General features: G+C 52.8%; 8 protein-coding genes across 8 annotated transcripts; 4 read left to right on the plus strand and 4 right to left on the minus strand.

The window, feature by feature from the left end:
- The first annotated feature begins 199 nt into the window (after positions 1 to 199).
- BU25DRAFT_394696 (DEAD/DEAH box helicase-like protein) lies at positions 200 to 6,101 on the plus strand. Its single transcript, XM_033704754.1, has 2 exons — positions 200 to 1,254; positions 1,357 to 6,101. The coding sequence occupies exons 1-2, from the start codon at positions 514 to 516 to the stop codon at positions 6,025 to 6,027; spliced, it is 5,412 nt and encodes a 1,803-aa protein (XP_033560831.1). The 5' UTR covers positions 200 to 513; the 3' UTR covers positions 6,028 to 6,101.
- A 289-nt stretch (positions 6,102 to 6,390) lies between these two features.
- BU25DRAFT_411613 (uncharacterized protein) lies at positions 6,391 to 6,967 on the plus strand. Its single transcript, XM_033706599.1, has 2 exons — positions 6,391 to 6,636; positions 6,767 to 6,967. Exons 1-2 carry the CDS (start codon positions 6,469 to 6,471, stop codon positions 6,935 to 6,937), a joined length of 339 nt encoding a protein of 112 aa, XP_033560832.1. The 5' UTR covers positions 6,391 to 6,468; the 3' UTR covers positions 6,938 to 6,967.
- Positions 6,968 to 7,049: 82 nt separating this feature from the next.
- On the minus strand, positions 7,050 to 8,407 carry BU25DRAFT_394700 (inosine monophosphate dehydrogenase). The gene is made up of 3 exons (XM_033704755.1): positions 8,251 to 8,407; positions 8,121 to 8,203; positions 7,050 to 8,066 (listed from the first exon to the last, which is right to left on the minus strand). The coding sequence occupies exons 1-3, from the start codon at positions 8,291 to 8,293 to the stop codon at positions 7,119 to 7,121; spliced, it is 1,074 nt and encodes a 357-aa protein (XP_033560833.1). The 5' UTR covers positions 8,294 to 8,407; the 3' UTR covers positions 7,050 to 7,118.
- Positions 8,408 to 9,242: 835 nt separating this feature from the next.
- BU25DRAFT_411616 (GMC oxidoreductase) lies at positions 9,243 to 11,142 on the minus strand. Its single transcript, XM_033706600.1, has one exon. It carries the CDS (start codon positions 11,123 to 11,125, stop codon positions 9,257 to 9,259), a length of 1,869 nt encoding a protein of 622 aa, XP_033560834.1. The 5' UTR covers positions 11,126 to 11,142; the 3' UTR covers positions 9,243 to 9,256.
- Positions 11,143 to 11,716: 574 nt separating this feature from the next.
- BU25DRAFT_343477 (cytochrome c oxidase subunit VI) lies at positions 11,717 to 12,538 on the minus strand (the record flags this gene model as incomplete). Its single annotated transcript, XM_033702957.1, has 4 exons — positions 11,717 to 11,835; positions 11,975 to 12,092; positions 12,200 to 12,245; positions 12,375 to 12,538. 4 exons carry the CDS (start codon positions 12,536 to 12,538, stop codon positions 11,717 to 11,719), a joined length of 447 nt encoding a protein of 148 aa, XP_033560835.1.
- A 375-nt stretch (positions 12,539 to 12,913) lies between these two features.
- Positions 12,914 to 15,075, minus strand: BU25DRAFT_432048 (uncharacterized protein; the record flags this gene model as incomplete). The annotated part of the gene is made up of 5 exons (XM_033708692.1): positions 12,914 to 14,171; positions 14,219 to 14,327; positions 14,408 to 14,455; positions 14,505 to 14,880; positions 14,932 to 15,075. The coding sequence occupies 5 exons, from the start codon at positions 15,073 to 15,075 to the stop codon at positions 12,914 to 12,916; spliced, it is 1,935 nt and encodes a 644-aa protein (XP_033560836.1).
- A 638-nt stretch (positions 15,076 to 15,713) lies between these two features.
- On the plus strand, positions 15,714 to 18,266 carry BU25DRAFT_92319 (serine/threonine protein phosphatase 2A). Its single transcript, XM_033712246.1, has 6 exons — positions 15,714 to 15,859; positions 15,953 to 16,315; positions 16,368 to 16,976; positions 17,031 to 17,555; positions 17,606 to 17,733; positions 17,782 to 18,266. The coding sequence occupies exons 1-6, from the start codon at positions 15,836 to 15,838 to the stop codon at positions 18,092 to 18,094; spliced, it is 1,962 nt and encodes a 653-aa protein (XP_033560837.1). The 5' UTR covers positions 15,714 to 15,835; the 3' UTR covers positions 18,095 to 18,266.
- A 900-nt stretch (positions 18,267 to 19,166) lies between these two features.
- On the plus strand, positions 19,167 to 21,026 carry BU25DRAFT_491989 (elongation of fatty acids protein-like protein). Its single transcript, XM_033711607.1, has 4 exons — positions 19,167 to 19,784; positions 19,832 to 19,901; positions 19,949 to 20,161; positions 20,213 to 21,026. The coding sequence occupies exons 1-4, from the start codon at positions 19,377 to 19,379 to the stop codon at positions 20,572 to 20,574; spliced, it is 1,053 nt and encodes a 350-aa protein (XP_033560838.1). The 5' UTR covers positions 19,167 to 19,376; the 3' UTR covers positions 20,575 to 21,026.
- Positions 21,027 to 21,366: the final 340 nt, after the last annotated feature.

The following is a 21,366-nucleotide window of genomic DNA, read 5'->3' on the forward strand; positions in this document are numbered from 1 at the left end:
CCTCCACAAACCCCTACAAGGGTGTCAACTGCTCAAACTCACGGCTGGTCGAGGATGGAGCAGCACCAGCACGGGTGTGGCAAGCGAAGCCGGGACGGTCAAAGAGCCGCCCGCTTCTAGCTCGTCCTAAACGGCTAGCGTCCTTAGTCACCTTACCCAAAATATTCTCCTACGTCTTCAACTCCAACAAACACAACCAATCTCATCCGCCCCATTCAGCGACAAGACTCTTCGAGACTTGTCTTATTTCTACACATACTTTCACCAGCCTGCAGAAGCAGTGTTACCATACGAAGCACCTTCGCCTGGTGCGCGGACAGCTGGGATCGCGACACAAAGCTTATCGTGCTTGCGTCTGCACAGACTTCAAGCCACTTACGACCGGCGGCTAGTCGCTGAGCACTGGTTGCTACACCCATTTCACTTGAGAGGAAGCACCTCTTCATTGTTATGATCGCTGCTTACAGCCACCTATAATCTTCTACACTACATCGCCTTATACCGCCACAGAGCATGGCTGGCAATAGCTCCATTGTCTCGTCACGGACGGACACAACAGACCAAATCCTACAATGGTACTCCAAACTCTTCAGTCGCCGTGTTGATCTCGTGGGCGACTTCGCAGGCAGCGAACGATTCTTGATTCACGGCGAGTCACTTCTGCTCCACTGCTTCAGCGATGCACAGATCGACTTCGAGCCTGGGCTACAGCTACTACACGCCTCATACACGGTAGAGAAGTTCCTGCACGGGCTTGTTTCTCGCCGCTGTAACTTTCACATTGCTTTCTTCGATGAATACCAAGATCTTTGTGTGCCTCAAGATGCTTCGCCCGCTGTTAGCGAAACGTACCTGCTAGCACGAGCGGCCATCATCCGCCATCTACAAGTCAACTTGCGCCCAGTCCACCCAGACATCGAGGTCAAGGTGTTCCCATCAACAACGTCTGAAGCATTCGAAGAGTACCTCAGCGTCACAGACGTGTACTTCATCTTATGCCACGATGGAGCCTCTATGAAAGATGTTCGCAAGAGAGCAGTCCTGCAGAAAGACCTCGATGCTCTCAAGAGCGAGGACAAGTGCCTACAGGAACACCACGAGCAGTACAAGGCGTCGCTCCGGACACTCATCTACAGCATGATGCAGCGAGGTTACAGTACTGCGCTCATCAACGGACTAGAGTATCAGGATACCAAAGCCATTGCTTCGGTTCTCGAGCACTCACGTGCAATGACTTTGCAGGTTCCACAAACGGTAAGCAATGGAGCAGAATCGCGGTGTCATAGACTGCACTCTACGCGAGTAGAGCCAGGCTTCACAAGTGGGTTGAGAGACAGAGCTAACACACTTTCGCAGACATCAACATCAAACTCAAGTGGAGAAGTCGACACAGCAACTCTGCAAGAGTCACTCACTGCTATCAAGTCATCGAATGAGCATTCTTTCGCTGAGCGAGAGTATCTGGCGGTGCTTGTTGCCTCGAAGTTTGCATCAAAAACAAAAGACCACCAGGACTTTGCTGTTGCATTGCTTCGCCATACCGCTCTACTTTCGGAGCTAAGCTTGCCCGACCGCTTGATGCAGTACCAGGAGCCATCGCAAACATCCCGCGCCCTGGTTCTAGAGTTCTGTCAAGAGGCCCGCAAAGTCCTCGTGCAAACGGCATGGAGCGAAGAAATCAGCAAACAGGCTGTAGCATGCGATATCGCAGATCTCATCGACGGACGATTGTTGGCTGCTTGCCTTCAAGATTCCGCATATCCGAGCTCGGACCTCTTCCAGTCTTTGGCAAGAGCTGCATCGGCTCTTTGTGGGCAGAAGGAGCTCGCAAAGGCAAGTGGCGCTTCAAGTTCGACTGGCAAGTCGAACAGCAACGTTGAGAAGTCAGATGATGGAGCATCATACCGTCTTCTTCCATTCGCTAACGAAGTCTTCGACAAGCACCTGGCTCCGGTTCATCTGAAGGTAACCAAGTCCGACGGCAAGGTCGACTCAACCTCAGCAGTGATCTTCCGTGAGGTTTCGCACTGGCACAACTCTAAACCCCTTCAAAGCAAGAGCGGTCCTGTTGTCAAGGATGAGAAAGCAGCAAAAAAAGCACTCCGCCGCAATCAGTTCTTCATGGCGGAGATGACAACATATGCTGCTAGTCTTACCAATGCAGTTGGAAGGACACTTGAGCCGGAGACAATTCACGTCGGCGCTTCGAAACCAAGCACTCCGATGCCCTCCAGACCTGGAACGCCCAGCCAGGACCCAGCAGACAAGAAGGGCAAAAAGCAGGGTGGGAAGCCTGGTGGCAAAAACAAGAATCAAGCCAAGCAGGATATGCTTGCAAACATTGCAGCAAGCTCTAAGCGCAAAGATGAGGATACTGCAGAGAAACAGATTAAAGCATGGGTCGTTGTCTGCGATGGTCTCGAGAAGCAGGCCGATCTGACAGCGCGATATGAGAAGGCCAAGAAGCACCTTCTCAGCCTCAATACCGACCTCAAGCGAAAGGCTCTGGAAGCGGAAGTCCGTCTCTACATGTTGAACGTTTTATTGAAGATGTGGATAGAGCACTGCCGCAAAGACGATAAAGAGGAGGGTCTCTATACTGCTGCGCTGATTTTCGATGCAGTCAGGGCCATTTGTGGTCTTTCAGCTGTGACGAAAACAAACGCAGCGTGTCTCAAGAAGACCATCGACCGTCTGAAGCTACCTTCCCTACAGGTACCACCGATCGAGGGCGACCGAAAGTTGCCGTTCCAGTTTATTCTGGACGAGGCATCGAGTACGGACATTGCTTTAAGCCTGTCGCCAGAAGAGTTCCAGCTACTCTACTGTGGACCTTACTTCGACCGAACTATGGACTCAGCTCCAGATTCTCGCGTGCCGTTTGAGCCAGATGCGTGGCAGCGCAAGGTCTTGGACGAGATCGATGCCCGCCGCAGTCTACTTGTTGTAGCCCCAACCTCGGCTGGTAAAACGTTCATTTCGTTCTACGCAATGAAGCAGGTATTGGAGTCTAACAACGAAGATGTTCTGGTGTACGTGGCGCCAACAAAGGCGCTTGTCAACCAGATCGCAGCCGAAGTACAGGCTCGTTTCTCCAAAAACTACAAGTACGCCAACTCGGTATGGGGTATTCACACCCGTGACACTCGCGTCAACAACCCTACTGGTTGTCAGATCCTCGTTACTGTACCCCACATCCTTCAGATCATGCTGCTCGCACCCACCAACGCAAAAGGCTGGTCCGAACGAGTGAAGTGGATAATCTTCGATGAAGTTCACTGCATCGGGCAGGCCGAGGATGGTCTTATTTGGGAACAGCTGCTGCTTATGGCGCCTTGCCCTATCATCGCTCTCTCTGCAACCGTTGGAAATGCCGAAGCCTTCAGCGACTGGCTCTCTTCTACGCAGAAGGCTGCCGGTAACGATCTGACAATGGTCCAGCATAAGCACCGTTACTCAGATCTTCGAAAGTTCTTGTACATCCCACCAAAAGACTCAGCCAAGCGTGTTGCAGCGGCGCTTCCCCTGTCAACGAACCGCACATTCGCCCGCCTGGGTCTCGATGATGTACCGAACTTCACCTTCATGCATCCCGTCGCCAGTTTGACCAACAGAAAACGTGGTATGCCAAGTGACTTCTCCCTTGAAGCACGAGACTGCTATTTCCTTTGGCAAAGCATGTCAAAGCATCAGACCAAGGACTATCCAGTCGATAAGTCCCTCACTCCTTCGACTGTGCTTCCAAAGGTCATGCGCAAGGCGGATATCATCAACTGGGAGTCTGGTCTCAAGGCTCTGCTCGCCCAGTGGATGGCAGACGACAGTTCTCCATTCGAAGCTGTGCGCAAGGACTTCAGCTCTTCTGTCATGAAGTCTGCTCTTCATATCAAGGACAGCGGTAACGCAGAGCCAGTCCAGGATGACCAGGAAGTCGATGACCCTGCAAGCAACCACGATGTTAACAACATTTTACCTCTGTTGACAGAGCTCCATCAGCAAGATGCCCTGCCTGGTATCATCTTCAACTACGACCGAGCGGTCTGCGAGAGGATGTGCCGCACGGTCTTGACCCAGCTGGAAGAGGCCGAAGCCGAATGGAAGAAGACCAGCCCGAAGTGGGCAGAGAAGTTGCGCGAGTGGGAAGAATACAAGAAGGAGGTCGCCCGTCGCGCTAAGCAAGGTGTCCGTGCAGCGAAGGGTACTACCAAGGAAGAGCAGATGATGGAAGCTGCCAACCGTGAGGTCAGCCCATTCGCAACCTTCGACCCAGACAGGCCACTGGAGGGCTTCCACTTTGCGAACAGTAAGAGACTGTCCAGTGAGGAACTCCGCAACCATGAGAAGGAACTGCGTTACCGTGGTGTTGACGAGGTGTTTATCCAGGGTCTTCAGCGTGGTATTGGTGTCCATCACGCTGGTATGAACCGAAAGTACCGCTATGCCGTCGAAGTGCTATTCCGAAGGGGCTACCTGAGAGTCGTCATTGCGACAGGTACTCTTGCTCTCGGTATCAACATGCCTTGTAAGACTGTTGTCTTCTCTGGCGACTCGATCTTCTTGACCGCACTCAACTACCGTCAAGCCGCTGGTCGTGCCGGTCGTCGTGGCTTCGACTCGCTCGGTAACGTTGTTTTCCACGGCGTCTCGCTCAGTAAGATCAACAAGCTCATCAGCTCTCGTTTGCCTGATCTGAACGGACATTTCCCCATCACTACTACTTTGGTTCTACGTCTGTTCACGCTCCTGCATGACTCGGAGAACTCGCCATTTGCGGTCCGTTGTATCAATGCGCTGTTGTCTCAGCCGCGCGTGTATCTTGGTGGCGAGGAGTCGAAGATGACCGTCCTCCATCATCTGCGCTTCTCTATCGAGTACTTGCGCAGGCAGTCGCTGTTGGATTCGCGTGGAACGCCCCTCAACTTTGCAGGTGCTGTTAGCCATCTGTACTTCACTGAGAACTCGTCTTTCGCCTTCCACGCATTGCTGAAGAACGGATACTTCCACGAGCTGTGCGCGAAGGTTAACACAAACCAGGACTCGGTCTTGCGTGAGCTCATGCTTACAATGTCTCACCTCTTTGGTCGCCTCCAATGCAGACAAGCTGACGAGGAGTTTGTGCAAGAAGTGGTCAAGGGCAGTCCATCAGTCGTGTTCCTGCCCAATATGCCCGAAAATGCAGTCAACGTCCTGCGTAAGCATAATAAGCAGACACTCGATATCTTCACATCTTACGTCCGTACCTTCGTTGAGCAGCACATCCAGGAGCCAGACAACACGCTGCCTCTGACCACAACCATCGTTGGCGGCAAGTCAAACGCAGGACCATCACCCAACAAGGTTCGATCTTCCTTCGTTGCGCTCTCAGGCCACAACGACGAGTTCGAGTCCATCCACGAGCTCTGTACAACAAGCAGATCCGGCGTCTTTCTCGAGGAAGCCGTCGTGCCCTACGTCGGCATCTACTCAGAGGACTCCGACCTGCCACTCAACGCCTACCTCTACGACTTCTTCATGCACGGCAACGCAACCGCTGTCGTCACCGCCAACCGCATCCGCCGTGGCGACATTTGGTTCGTGCTCAACGACTTCAGCATGGTGCTCGCTACCATTGTCACCAGCCTGACCAACTTCATGAACCTTGGCACAGAGTCCGATCTCGACTTCATCGATGTGCGCGGTGGCGGTGATGACGAAGAGGAAGATCTCGAGGACAGGCTTCTACCAAACCAGGGCGGTGCAGAGGACACCGCTGGACCGGGTTCGGGTGCCCAAGGTGCCAGAGGACCTGCGCAGCAGCAGAATCTGCCGGTCCAGCTTGCCAAGAAGAAGAAGAGGGTTGTTGATTCTTGGGATGAGGAGGCGGAGAGCTCGAGTAGTGAGGGCGAGAACTGGGATGATGGGGAGGATAGTGAGGAGGAAGGTGGTGAGGTCGCTTGGGATGAGCAGACTGGGTTGTTGAATGTGCTGAAGGCGTTCAAGTTGTTGAAGGCGGATTTCGATACTAAGTTCAGGGCTATGTGGGCTTAGTTGTGTGGTGATGGTTGGGTGTACGGGTGTTTGATGAGGTTGATGAGAATCATGATTGTGTATAGAATGAGAAGGGTACGATAGAAAATGAGATGTATAGATGTCTTCAAGAAACGGTTATTAGACTTGACTTCAGTGACACCAACACTACTCTGACTAGAAACCCCAGCAATGCGCCCGTCATGCTGGAGAGGGTAGGTTGCCTTTATTCGGTACACTGTAAAATGCAGCCTTACCGACATCCTCACCAGGGTAGAAACCTCTAGCCCTTAACGTTGCCGACGATAACGTTGGTGTTGCCATCTCGCCTCCTTGTCACTATGACGTACCCTCTCCACTACCACCACGACATCAACACCAACGCTCTGCAACCTCAGTCATAAACCGCCTTCAACCCATCTCAATTCTATATAAATCAAAGACAAAGACGAGACGATCAAGATGTCCTCCCTAACCGCCCAAGAATCCTCCGAATCCAACCCCAAGAACCCCGTCAACGAGGGCACCACGTCCGCGCCAGGCACAGGAAGCGATCCCGCCGTGCCAAAAGGCACGGGCAAGACAAGTGACTCGGGTTTTGAGAGTGGGCTGAGTAGTAAGGGCGATAAGGTACGTTTCTAATCCTGTCATCTGCGTCCACGTGCGATTTTTTGGGCAGGAAGTCAACGACAGGAGAGGGAGGAGAGAACGGGCAGTTAAAGGGATGGGTGTTAGAAACTAGTGCTAACAAATCAAGAAGATTTCGGCTGGTACACAGAATGCATCAGGCAACTCTGAGCAGAGGTCTGGCGCGGATTTGAGTCAGGAGGGTGGTGATAAGGGGGGGAAGAGCGGGAGTGAAAGTCTGCTTGATAGTGTGGAGAAGAGTGTTCATGAGAGGGGTGAGGGCGAGCATTCGAGGGCTGTCTAGACGTATCAATACCTGCTGACCTGAGTAAGAAGTAAATGAACGAAATAATACTGCAATAAGATCGAGCCGCGAAACTTAACGTTGAACCAGTGTCTGCAGCAACACGCATCGAATGAAGATTCTTGATCACGCATTCAATCAACATCCAACAATGGTATATTCGACCAAAGAATCTCCTCATCTACAGCTTACTCTTCCCAATCCCCCAGATCTCCGCGCCGGGATTGTTGTCTTTCTTCCCCACCGTCGCACCCTCCGCAACCGGTTCCTGCCCCTCTTCAATATAGAGTGCATGGTTCTGCCTCATCGTCTCAACCGCCTCTTTCTCAATACGCTTGAGCAGTTGCTCGTTGGTGGGTATATCATGAATCAGCCCAATGACCTGTCCCGCAGTCCAAACACCGAAGTCCTTATCACCATTGAGGAACACCTGCCTTCCACGCTTTCCAGACACGTACTCAGCGACTTCTTCGAACTTGCCTGTTGGGCTCGTTTTCTCAATATCCACCGCTTGGAGAGCGACTTTATTGGCGAAAAGGCGCGACGTGTTCTTCCATCGGCGCAGAACAAGCGCTGTGTCCGTCTCCTGGGCTTCGACGATGGCTTTCTTGATGTTCTCGTGGATCGGCGCTTCGACCGTGCACATGAACCGTGTTCCCATGTTGATGCCGCATGCGCCGAGTGCGAGAGCGGCAGCGAGACCTTGGCCGTCTGCGAAGCCGCCGGATGCAATGAATGGCACGCCGAGACTCTGGCGTGCGCGCGAGAGCAGGATGAAGTTCGTGATATCTGTCTCGCCTACGTGTCCTGCGCATTCAAAACCGTCGATGCTTAGGAAGTCCACGCCGAGCTTCACGGCGGAGTGGGCGTGGCGAATCGTGGTGCACTTGTGTAGGATTGTTGTGCCGGCTGCTTTGAGCTGCTTGATTACGGGGCCGGGAGAGTTGCCGGCGGTCTCGACGATGCTTACTTTCTCCTCGATGATGACGCGGGCGTAGGCGGCGTAGTCGGGGGGCACCATGGCGGGGAGGAGGGTGAGATTGACGCCGAAGGGATTTTTGGTCATGGTGCGGCAGCGGCGAATTTCTTTGCGGAGATCTTCGGGGGAGGGTTGGGTGAGGGCTGTGAGCTGGAAGGTGGGTTAATAGTTGGATGGAATGATAGGGGTACTGTGAGAATTTACTATTCCTAGACCGCCAGCATTCGAGACGGCTGAGGCCAGCTCGGCATAGCCTACCCATTGCATGCCACCTTGGACAACGGGTACTATAGATTGTTAGTGTGGAGGTTGGGAGTACGCGGTGGAGGCTCACTTCTAATGCCGAGGGCGCGTGTAAGCTCTGTGTTGAACGGCATAGTATTCTATGTGTTGGAAACAAAGATTTGACAGAGTAGTGGAGTTTGACCGCGTCTTAAGGGTGTGACGGGTTTTTGGGAATTTGAGAGAAAGATGGAGGCTCAACGGTCGGCAAGATGGTGTTGCGGCTACAAGCTGGGGGTGTGGGGAAGCTTTGAGCCGAGGCATTTCACGCGCAGCGCGAGTCGTGACACAAAGCGCGGATCGAGGCACATCAGCTGTATGATGAGTGATCCACATCGTCTTCTAATCACGTTGCACGACTCGATGCGATCTAGTCGTCAGACAAAGTTGATGGAAATGCTGTATCTTGTGATAAACGATGTTATGTGAGTGTTTGGAACGTTGGGGAGGTATAGTACTTGGCTCCAGGCCCGTAGACTAGGGGTTTGAACCGAACTCGCGCTTCAGTGATTTCTTCGAACGTTTGTGTGATGTTAGGAGGTGCATTCAGCATGAGAATGGCGTAGTTGCAAATCTGGTCGCGAAGCTCGCGAGGGTAGGTCCCTGAGGGACGGCATTATAGGTTGTACGCTGCTTCTTGATTTATGATGTGAACTTCAGATGAGATGAATTCTTAGATGCTATCTACGAGCAATGAGGTGTTACTAATGTAGGCACCTGAAACAAAGGAGCTTGTTGTCTTACACACAACAAGCAAGACACAAAGAAACAATCTGTTTAGACATGAGATGAAAGCGGCTGGAACCAACACTGCTGTCCAGGTTCTCGCGGCAGATCGATAGGGTTGCGATGGGGATTGGACCTGCTAAGCGCGAGAAAACAGTTGTGTAGACTCGTGGTTATAAAACACATACATGAGTAGGTATTTAGGCAAACGAGGTGGTGCATCAGGCTGCACAGGGACGACTGTTGTCTAACCTGTGTGACTGCAGGACGCGCTCACCAAATGCAGCCCACACCGTACTCAACATGTAAGGATACATGAATTAAGATGGCATCTAGCTCGATCTTTCACCACAACCGACATGGGGAGGTGCCACATGTACGTCTTCGACCTGCTCCCTCCCCTCATTCTTTAGTATCGCATCCGCAATCTTCCCAGAAAGCGCATACACACTCGCACTCAGATGCCCACTAATTTGCGTCGGGAAAACACTCGCATCCACAACCCTCACATTCCGCGTCCCATACACCCTCCCCTCCGCATCTACCACTCCACCCAACTCCCTTGCCATCATCCCACACGTAGTCACCGGATGCGAGTTCCCATTGAAACTCCCTTTAACCCACTTGATCCACGCTTCATCTGTATACGTAGCGTCCTGCAGCACAACAGCAAACCCAGGCGTGACTTCATCCGTGACGTATTCCGCGAGTGGCGGTGTAGCGAAGAGTTCCCGTATGTGGACGGCGATGGCGGCCTGGACGAGTGTGTCGATGGGGAGTTGGAGGAAGTTTGGGTTGATGCTCGGTTGAGATAGTGGATTCGTACTATTAATATGTATCGAGCCTTTGGAGAAGGGGAGGAGGTTCCAGAATTGCGCTACTATGAGATTACCGGTTGGAACCCAGAGGATCTCGGCGAGCGGGACGGTACTGGTCGGTGCGAAGACGAGGTCGAGTTGGTGGCGGAGGAGCTGTTCTTGGATCGCGAGGGTGGTGGAGTTGGGCGCGAAGTCTGAGAGGATGGCGTGAGCGTAGGAGGTTAGGTTTGATGCGATACTAGCGATGATAGAGGGCAGAGACGCGCCGAAGAGGTCAGATGCTGTGAGGAAGCTGGCGAAAGTGGCATAGCCGGTCCAATTTGTGGAGGAAGAGTAGATGATGCCGTTTGCAGGTTGGTCTTGGAGGTTTGAACCCACGGATGGAAGTGGAACGATGGTTTCGATGCCGAGTGGTTTTAAAACGGATGGATTGCCGATGCCTGACAGCTCGAGTAGTGCGGGTGACCTGATGGAACCTGCGGACAGGATGACTTCTCTCGTGGCTTGCAGTGTTCGGATTGTTCCATCTGATCTGACAACTTCGACACCTGAAGTAGTCTTCTCCGACCCGCCGTCTGAGTCTTTCCAAAGAATATGTGATGCTGTCGTGTTGAGGAAGACGTGCAGATTCGGTCGCTCCTTAGCAATAGGGTAGTAGAACGCTCTCGCCGCATCCTCTCTCATTAACGTAGAGACATTCAGTGTCATCGGCCAGACGTTGAATCCATGCATACTCCCCGTATTCACATCCTTATTCCATGCATAACCCTTCGCCTCATGAGTCTGCCTCAGGACATCAAACGCCCCTTGGCCCGTCAAATACGGCGTAAACCCCACATCAAGCTCTCCCTCATACTCATGAGCACTCTCATCGTACGTCGCCCCGTTCGCCTCTTGCTGCTCACTCGGCCTCGAAAAGTTCTCTTGCTCCACATAGTACTCCTTCATAGTCTCCCAGTTCCACCCCTCATTCCCCAGATCTTCCCAAGCATCAATCTGCCTCTTCTCGGCCCTCACATACGTCATCCCATTAACCAGCGTCGTACCTCCAACGCCTTTGCCAGCCCAGTACGGCAACGTAACGTTGCCATTCGCGGTATACCTCTGGGGCTCGGTGGTATACCCCCACTCCACAGAGGTCCCGAGGCCGAGAGCAAATTCTGCAATAGACTTTGGCACGTAGGTTACATTTGGATTGCTGTAGGCTAAGTCTCCTGCTTCAATGACGGCGACGGTAGTTGCTGGGTTTGCGGAAAGGCGGTTGGCCAGGACGAGGCCTGCGGTTCCACCGCCTACTATGACGTAGTCAAATGTTGTTGAAGGATCGCATGCCGCGAGGACGAGTTGGGCTGTTGACAACAGAGGAAGTGAATTGAGCATCATCGTGTCCAAACTCCGAAGGACCAAAGCTTCATGTCTGGACGCGGTTGGCGTTAATGGTACATTTGCGTGCTACTCCACGGTGCGTTAGCGTGATGTTGTGATTGGTCAATGGACAACCCCTGTGAACGTTGCTTGGGTCATCAAGTGTCTGTTGGAGGCCCTACGCTCCGAATGGAGCTGCCAGCTGACGTCTCAGGATCCGAATCAATCATCTCTCGAGTGAAACATTGCTTGGATTCACATGCTTCTGAAGTTGTAAATGCTCCGCTACGAGCTGTTCGTGTCAAGGTCAGCATGAGACACAGCATCACTCGTAATAAGTTGACAAGAATTTTGGATCAAGAAATCTGTACAGCTACCACAGCGAGAGACCGCTCAACTCGCCTACCTCTACCCTGCGCTCCAAGCGAGCTTTAGTCCAATTCACGATAAGGAAAACGTCACATAGTGATACAGCATCCTGCCCTCCCGTTCCGTCCGTCTAGATAGGAAATCGATGATATCGGCATTTACATGATGGTGCTTGCAGGCTCGTTGAGATTTTGGGTCGGCGGGAGAGTTCAGGTATGGCGGGCATGAAAGCGTGACTCTCTACTTCTCATCGGGGTACATGGCCTCCTTGAGGGGAATGCCGAGCTCCTCACGAATAGGCTCAAGCTCCTGGAGGTACTCCTGGTACTGGGTCTTGTTCTCGGCCTTGAACTTGACACCTAGTGTGCGTTAGTAATCAGACTCATCTGAATGGCTGTCCGTAGGTCCTGTGGAATCGCGATTTGGGGTATGCGCATTTGTGAAATGCCATCAACCGCTCAAATGCTTTGTGTGGGACATGTTCGGCGATCTACGTACCCTCGAAAACTCGGACGGCCGAGGGGAAGTCGTTGACACGCCTGGCAGCGCGGAGAGCGGCGGTGATGACGGAGGGGGAGGGTACAAGATCGTAGGCGAAGCAGTTGTTCAGGTTTCGCTACTCAATTATCAGCTGTTTGTCCTTGCCTGAAGCCCCCTACGAGCTCACCCGGGCTGTTCGGGTGATGCCGGTGGGGGTCGTGGAGTTGTGGACGAGGGACGTACCTGAAGCTCGAAAACATCGTTGACCTTCTCAAACTCCTTCTCGTACCTGTTGCAAAGATAGACAAGTCAGCTCTACAGCTCCTCCTAAGCTTCCTGGAGCTCAATGGCTGCCGTCGCTCCCCGAACAGCTTCTTCCCCTGTCCGAGCGCGCAGCCCCTCCATAGATGCGTCATACCTGGCGGTGAACTCCTCGAATGTCTCCTCAGCATGCGCATCGCTGCACCTGACTGCGGACTGGGAGAAGGCGCGCTGGGCGTTCCAGGCGACGGGGGCCGAGCGGTAGACCGGGGCACGAACGGCCGCACGGCTGATCTTCGAGGTTGCGCGAACGAAGGACATCTTGTGTCTCAATTAGCCTGAAAGGAGCCTCAGGAATGGTTGTATGAGGAATTGGGGGGCGTGGCCGTACGGTAGTGTGGTCGGTGGTGGTTCGGAGGTCGTTCTGTGATGTTGGTGCGTCGCTCTCCAGATTCTTGCATGACCTGATCGTCTTGGCAAGAGGCCCAAGCGTCAGCTGCTTCCCTGATGCAAGCGGTCCAAGAACGTTGTCCGACGATCTCGACATCGATCTTGTGAATTCGCCAATGTCGGACTCTTGCTAGTTCCTCATATCCTCATATTGAAAAGACATAGCTTTGAACGGTTCATAGGCACTTATTCCTGAATGGTCGTTACCGATTCGTACACGCCTCAAAACTTTACTTTATGGGCTCGTTAGACATTGTACAGACCACCGAATGGTGTAGGACCCTCTGACACCGCTCGTGCATACACGACCGCAGCATCGTCATCGTCATCCTCCTCCCAAATGCCATCCTCTTCCGTAATTGGCTCCCGATCCTCGTCGTCCTCATCATCATCATCATCATCATCATCATCATCATCATCATCATCATCCTCGTCTTCTTCCTCTTCATCATCGTCTTCGATATCACTACTTCCAACAGTCTCGACAACATCATTGGAAGTTGCTTCTGCTGTGTCTGGGTTATCTGGGTATTCGGTCAAGTCTTCCGGAATCTCCGTATCCTCAGCAAGCTCTGTATCGCGGTCTTCGGCCGCGTTGGGCTCTGTCTCATCCTTCTTCTCCATCTTCTCAAATGCGTATCTTGGGTTTCTTGCAGCGATGCGTACGCTGTGCATGATATCGTGTTCCCGTCGTTTTGTTTCGTGCACCTCACGATCGTTGACTTCATCTCTGTAGGTGTCATACAGTTCCCTGTCGTCCCAGAGTTCTGGCCACTGACAGACGCGCTGGTACAAAGAATCATCGGGTACCTCGCCGCCTATAATCGTGTTCATCTTGTCCTTCAATATGACAGTCACTTTGGCCCATGTGCCAACATGGTACCACCCCTGGAAAGTTGGAGCGCATGTCGTTCGAATGTCCTCTGTTGCCAGAATATTGGCTAGCAGCGGATCGGTAATGTCGCAAAACTGGAATGTATTACCCGTATCGGAGGCATGGACGCCGTCAAATGTATGTTGGTGCTCAAGTTGCTCTGTTGTCATCCGGCTCAGTTCTTGGACGTGTTTGTCGAACGCATCGTGGTGCCTAGTAGTGCCTCGCTTCTTGTATGACATGAATGACACAGTCTGGTACTTTCGATAATGAGGGTCTTTACGAGGGTCGACTCCCCAGGCGATGAGTGCTTCTCGCCATGGGCCACTCTCGAAGAAGTAACCGCAATACACAGCAGCTTGTCGTAGTCGGGTACGCTTGTCCCAGCCAAGCTTGTTGTAGAGCATGTGTCGTGTGATGATAGGTCTTTCTTTTAGTAGATCTTTAATCTGAGCGACTAGTGTCTGCAGATAAGGCGTAAGGGACGACTCTTGCTGCAGGGTCGGCTTTGGCTTTGTCGGTACAGTGTCGTTTGTGGGTTTGAGAATGATGTAGCTGTTGTACTGGAAGCGTCTCTGCAGGTTGACCTCGCCTTGGTCAGTATACTTGACGTAAGCGTTTTGCTGGAACCTTTTGCTATGTCAGTACGATACATCTGACGGGGGGCATTGTCTTACTTGTAGTTGAACGCAATTGGCATCTGCAGAAATTCTGCTGAGGGACCGACACTCTTCGTTAGGTCTGCGCCAGCCGCTGTGTTGATGTTATATTTCTTGAGATCGGCGTCTGGTGATATGGTCAGTCGCTATTCAGCATGATCTGCGAGCTTCACTTAAATCGTGCCGGCAAGACATGATCCCTCAGACCGACCATTACATCGTTATGAGACGCAGCATATTGCAGGTCCGGCATGGCTGTGAAGTCAGTCAAGGTGCAAAGGTGGTGGTGCAATACTGTGCTCACCTCGAAAGCGATGCGTCTCTTCGACCACACCAGCAAATGCAACTTTGTACTTTGACGCATTGTCCTGCAACATTCGGTAGATGTCTGAAGCTTCGACATAGTTGCTCTTCGCTCGGCCTGCACTGACGGAGTGAGTGCCGTTGTTCGCTCCCACAAGTTCGTCTTCGTTCACAAACGGTCCTGTGGTACCACGCTTTCTCTTTCTGCCAGTCCGCTTGGGCACTGTCACCTTCAGTAGTAGGTTGTTGGTCGTCACCGGCGTTGACAGCAGACGCTTGGCGAAAGGGTCGTTTGGCCGCAGTGACACAGAAATAAGCTTCTTAAGCTCATCATCACCCTCAACGTTGGTGGCCGTTTCCAGCTTGAATCTCAGACCCTGAAAATGCGCGTTAGCCACCGAGTGTGGACCTGCAGTTCGTCCTCTGACCTTGCTCAGTTTGACTGACCCGCCTAATGAGGTAATGCCCTTGTCAACGTTTCTGATGACGCATGGATGTTCGATGGCCGAGACAGCGCGACAGGGGATGGCCAGCCACGGCGCGAGCTCAGTGTTGTTGCTTGCAGAGCTCATGTCACGTTGGTTGTTGTTCATGGTGGGCATGAGAGCTCGAAAATATGTACGAGCGCCTCCCAGCTTCCTTTTCAGTTGAAGAAGGGTCTAAAACTGCGCCTGGGACCTAATGATCGTACTATGCAGTGATTAAACAGCAATCAGCCATCTAGTAATTCTCCTACACTCTCCACGATGCTGCAATGCCGTCCATGTAACTTTCTGGCGACATCAAGCGCGTCGCGGGAGGTGGTGATGCTCTGCTGCCGCACCTGAGATTGGTGGGGTGTGCACGGTTCGCTAACTTGTACGAACGGTATCTGCTGGGCTCCACCAGCTCACATCACGCTGTAGCCCTGAGTTGGCACTTTGAACTTCCTACACGCATTCATCCTCTCCACCGCTTCTGAGCACGCCAAACTGTCCCTCTGACATTGTCGTCCCACCATACCGTCAGTGCGTGGTCGCCAGTGCATGAGCTGCCTGCCCCCTCTTCTGCGAGCTCTCCCTCCTCGACGCCGACTCCCGTGGATCATCCTGAACACCAACACTAGCGACGATCTTGCCTGGCACGCGTCGCTCCTCCATGCCGGCTTGAGCACTACGCATACCAGCTCTTACGACATCAAGTGTACATCACATATCTCCTCTCTCCCATTGGCGCTGTTGGGTTGCGACTCACAACGGACGCCTCGAGGGCCTCCCCATTCCGGACGCACCTCCGTCTCCGCATCACTCCCGCACCGCTTGACGTGCTGCACTCGCGCAGGCCGCAGCAGTCATGAAGGGCTTTAGGCAAAGGGTTGTAAGTCCCCCACTATGCATTTGCTTGTTGCGTCTCCTGTTCCCCTTCGAGCCCCACCTCTCTTGCCATGAGCGCAGAAGCTAACATGCTTAGCATGAACAGCTCTCAAGAGCGAAGGACGGCAACAAGTCATCTAAGAAGAAAGACTCGACCTCCGGCACCGCATCGCCTTCGCAGGGCACCAGCTCCCCCGCTGGCTCGGCCAATGCCACCCCATCCTCGTCGCAAACACAGCTCGCAGACGCCCGCAAGAACGCGCCTTCAGCAGATGGCCAGCCCAGCAGCGGCTCTCTGCAGCCTGGCCAACAGGGCGCTCCAGGCGCAGCAGGCGGCGCCATGTTTGGTGGACCTGGAGGCATGACAGGCGGAGCAGCTGCAGGCGCCGCTGGCGCTGGCACACCTCATAGAATGGGACAGCCCCTCGTGCCCAACGTCACTATCAGCCCAAGTGCTCCTGTAAGTTGAAACCTGTGGACTGCGAGTGCGCAAACTGACCCAGTTGCTGTAGCATGTCCCTCCCCCCGGTGCGGCTGAGACAATGCCCGGTGACCTCGCTCCTCCCAAGGCTGGCCAGAAGTCGAACGTTTTCGATCGCCTCCAAGCCACACCCAAAGACAACATCGAAGGAATCAGGACGCCAAAGCGACAACACTCGTCCAGATTCGACATCTCAGACCAGCGCCAGCGCGAACTGGAGAAGCTGCCAGGCTTCCATGAAGTACCACCAAACAAAAGGGAGGAGCTTTTCGTGCAGAAGATTGATCAGTGCAACATCATCTTTGACTTCAACGATGCTAGCGGAGACATGAAGTCCAAGGAGATCAAACGTTTGGCGCTGCACGAATTGCTCGACTACGTCGCCAACAATCGCCAGGTCATCACAGAGAAGATGTATCCGCTCGTTGTGCAAATGTTCGCTAAAAACCTGTTCCGTCCCATCCCTCCCCCAATGAACCCACAAGGGGAGGCATTCGATCCTGAGGAAGACGAGCCGGTGCTGGAAGTAGCATGGCCACATATTCAAGTCGTCTACGAGTTCTTCCTCCGCTTCATCGAGAGCCAAGACTTCAACACAAACATTGCCAAAGCGTACATAGACCACAGCTTTGTGCTCAACGTAAGTTGCGATGTTTTAAGGTTGTGCTAGAGATTCCCTGCTAATGTGCTATAGCTTCTCGAGCTGTTTGATTCTGAAGACCCAAGAGAGCGCGACTTCTTGAAGACCACGCTCCACCGCATATACGGAAAGTTCCTGAACCTTCGCTCGTACATCCGTCGCTCCATCAACAACGTCTTCTTCCAATTCATCTACGAAACCGAGAGGTTCAACGGTATTGCTGAGCTGCTCGAAATCCTTGGGTCAATCATCAACGGTTTTGCTCTGCCGCTGAAGGAGGAGCACAAGCTTTTCCTCACCAGAGTGCTGATCCCCCTGCACAAAGTCAAGAGCTTAAGCATGTACCACCCACAGCTGGCGTACTGTATTGTTCAATTCTTGGAGAAGGACGCCGCTCTGACAGAAGAGGTCGTCTTGGGCCTCCTCCGCTACTGGCCAAAGGTGAACAGCACTAAAGAAGTCATGTTCTTGAACGAAGTCGAAGACATCTTCGAAGTCATGGACCCGGCCGAGTTTGCGAAGGTGCAGGAACCGCTATTCAATCAACTGGCGAAGTCAGTGGCCAGCCCCCATTTCCAGGTTCGTCTACTCCAACGTATCGCTTTACTTGTCACTGACCATTGGAACAGGTCGCTGAACGCGCGCTATACTTCTGGAACAACGAATACTTCTGTAACCTCGTCAGCGACAACGTTGAGGTCATTCTGCCAATCATGTTTGCTCCATTGTACGAAAACTCAAAGGGCCACTGGAACAGGTATGCTACCATTCAAATATGCACATACCACCACTAATGCCTCAACAGGACTATCCATGGTATGGTGTACAACGCGATGAAACTGTTCATGGAAGTCAACCCTCAGCTATTCGACGACTGCTCACACGACTATGCCGAGTCTCAAAACAATGCAGGTCAAAGAAAACAGAGCCGGCAAGACCGCTGGGACAAACTCGCCCAGCTCGCCGAAGCGCGTCAAAATGGCACCGCACTGCCACACGATTCGGATCCACTCAGCCAGGGTCGATTGGAAAACCTGCGGCTGCAGGATGACGGAGCTGCGAGAGACAGGCGGCCGAAGGAGTACGAGCGACAGAGCAGCCAGACTTCGGTACGTTGATTCTTAAGTCCTTAGAACTCAGGATGAGCATTTTCTACGGCCGAATCGATGTACTCTTAATTCTATCCCTAGATTCCTAGGTCGTTTTCTTGTTCAAGACTTGCATTTTCGGTTCAGGTCGATCTGACTCGTTCGTGCTTGCTCGTTGCAGCGCCGGCATCATGTCGCTCATGGCGGCCATCACGCTCATACTACTGGACGGCGGGCATCTGTTGGTCGCGTTCGCAGCAACAGCCAGTCTAGCGGTAGCATAACATCGTCGCGCAACGGGGCGCCCCTCGTCTGTACAAAATCTGGCGAAAAACCTGGCAAGGCAGTCACGAAAGTCGTCTCAAATTAGCGTCATGGCGAGCAATTTATTATTTCCATTTCGACCTCTTTGTTTCCACTTCTCGCTTTGGGTCTGCGGTCTTTGTCGGCCTTGTTGCTACTGCTGGTGGACAAAGTTTGGCAAAAGCAGGCGGGATTCTTGTGGTTTCTCAGGGATTTGTATCAGCGTCTGTAGATGCTTCAGAGAGATAGGAAGACAGTAATGCGACCCTCTCCAATGTAATACACGTTGAATCAGACAGACGAACATTCATAAGCCGGTGCCGCCTCCCACATGTTGCCTATGTCAACTTCACTCGGTCGCTTCGGCCTGCCAAGGATTCCGGCATGACTTACCCATCGAGCAAAGACGTGGCAATTGCAAGAGGTGCACTTTTGCATATGTCACTGCTTTCACATGCAGCGGTTGCCATTGTTCACATCTGTTATATGATGCTATTAGACATATGAAACGCTGCGTCTAGAAGACACGCAAATGCAGTGGCTGCCGCATGCAGCTCTACGAAGGCTGAGTCAGCAGCGACCGCAAGCACACAACGTCTGCAGTGAGACCCTCAATACAGGAGTGATTGAATTAGAGATAGCCAATCAAAAACGAGCAATTGTCTCGGCCAGCGAGTCGTAATTTGTACGGCTCGATGTGAGCAGCGGCGCGCGTTCGGAAAGCGCGGAGGTGCAGGACGTTCATCTCCGACCTCCTTTTGGCTGGTTGCGAAAAACATTGGCGCTTGACCAACAAAAGCCTCGCCGAACCACTTCTTTCTCACACCGTCGAGGTGCTCGTGTCTTCTTCTTCTTCACACTCTCCTTCGTCGTTCCTTTGGCTTCGACTGCCACCGTCTTGACACGCGCTTGCTTGTTTACTCCAGCAGCCCTTCAGCGCAACCCTCCGCATACACCAACGCGGAGCACATAGATCTTGTTCACCAGCGTCGATTGCAGCACACACACAATGGGTCTGGACTGGCTTGAGGTCGGCGTTCCTACGCTGGACCGCCCCTTCGGTGTTGCCCTGTGGCCTATCTTCGAAAAGGCTTTCGAGCCCATCGCTGGCTATAAGCCCCAGGATTTCCGCTTCGTGCAGGGCGAGACTCCTCTCTCGACATTCAAGAGTTGCGCAACCTTCCTTGTCACATACTACATCGTCATCTTCGGCGGTCGCGAGTTGATGCGTGGACGTGAGCCGTTCAAGCTCAACTTCCTGTTCAAGGTCCACAACTTCTACCTTACCGCCATCTCTGGCATACTTCTCGCGCTCTTCGCTGAGCAGCTGATTCCCACGGTTGCCCGTCACGGTCTTTTCTACGCCATTTGCGACCACAACGGTGGCTGGACGGACAAGCTGGTCATTCTGTACTACGTAGGTGCACTTGTCAGGATTTGCAGGGGAAAGGCTAACCTGAGCAGCTGAACTACCTCACCAAGTTCGTCGAGCTGATTGACACTTGCTTCCTTTTCCTCAAGAAGAAGCCCCTGAGTACGAGATCCCCACAACGTCGCCTGCGCAATAGCTAATGCTCTCAGCCTTCCTCCACACCTATCACCATGGCGCAACCGCTATGCTCTGCTACACCCAGCTTATTGGCCACACCCCCGTTTCCTGGCCGGTCATCACCCTGAACTTGGCTGTTCACGTTGTCATGTACTGGTACTACTTCCAGAGCGCGCGCGGCATCCGCATCTGGTGGAAGAAGTACATCACAGTTGGCCAGATCACCCAGTTCGTCCTAGATCTCGGTATGCACATCTACCACCAAAACTCCACAATCAGTGACTAATTCTACTCAGGCTTCATCTACTTCGCCTCGTGGACCTACTTCACCAGCACCTACGCTCCCCAGCTGCCCAACATGGGCAAGTGCGCTGGCGAGGAGTTCGCTGCCATCTCCGGAATGATCATCATCACTTCGTACCTGTTCCTCTTCATCGGTTTCTACCTCGCCACATACAAGAAGCCAGTGCCCAAGGGCCGCCGCAGGGCTACCAGCGCTTTGGTTGAGATGAAGGATGAGAAGGTCCCAACTGTCGGTGAAGCCCGCAGGCGCCTTTCTACCTCCCGTCCTGCCTCCATCCTGTCTAACGGTGCTGCTACAGGTGCTTCGCCCAGCGGAACACCCAATGGTCGCACTACCAGGAGCCGCAAGGCCTAATTTCGCCGCCATTTATAGCCGCGCGGCATAGTACCAAGCTGAACGAAGCGAATTCAGAACGAACAGTCACAACTTGGAAATTTCCGTGACTCATCGACCATGGCGGTGAGCTTTCGGCGCTCATTTGGAGCCACAGTATCAAGCTCGCGACTGCACGCACTAAACAGCGGTACCGCCTGCTATGCAAGCCACGCCTTACCTTTCTTCATTCTTTGGCACGACGCAGTCTGGAAGGCTGCGGTTTCGTATTTCATTGTAATTGTTACGGTGTGGGGTTGCTCTCTTGATGGCACCTCCTGTCACGAAAAGTCGCAACGGGAGTTGCATGCATGTAAGACTACAGTTGTTGGGATTACGACGGTTATACTGGGCGGTGTTGATATAGATCTGCTGTACGGACCTAGGTCTATACTGTTATGTAAATAGAGGCATGAGATATAATGCATATAATTAGCCACACCCTGATTGCGCTCCCTAGCACCTATGGTTGGTGACATGCAAAACTCACGCTACTTCTGCTCTTTAATGGAGTTTTTGCTTGTGTGTACAGTTAAAGCCAATGCCCTTATCCCAGTTACATGATGCTGGATACTACTGGAACGTGGTTGCTGTGCTGGTGATTTTTTGAGCGAGTTGGTATGCCGGCTCTTCTCCGTGAAACCATGCGGGTGCTGTTGCTATGCTACTCACATCAGCGACGAACAGAGTGCATGAAGCAAGACCAAAACCACCATAAGACATCCTTCGCATCCAGGAATCGGCACACACTAATGTAGATAGCAAAAAAACCGT

Source organism: Macroventuria anomochaeta, assembly GCF_010093625.1.
Source record: "Macroventuria anomochaeta strain CBS 525.71 unplaced genomic scaffold BU25scaffold_20, whole genome shotgun sequence".
Classification (NCBI taxonomy): Eukaryota; Fungi; Ascomycota; class Dothideomycetes; order Pleosporales; family Didymellaceae; genus Macroventuria; species Macroventuria anomochaeta.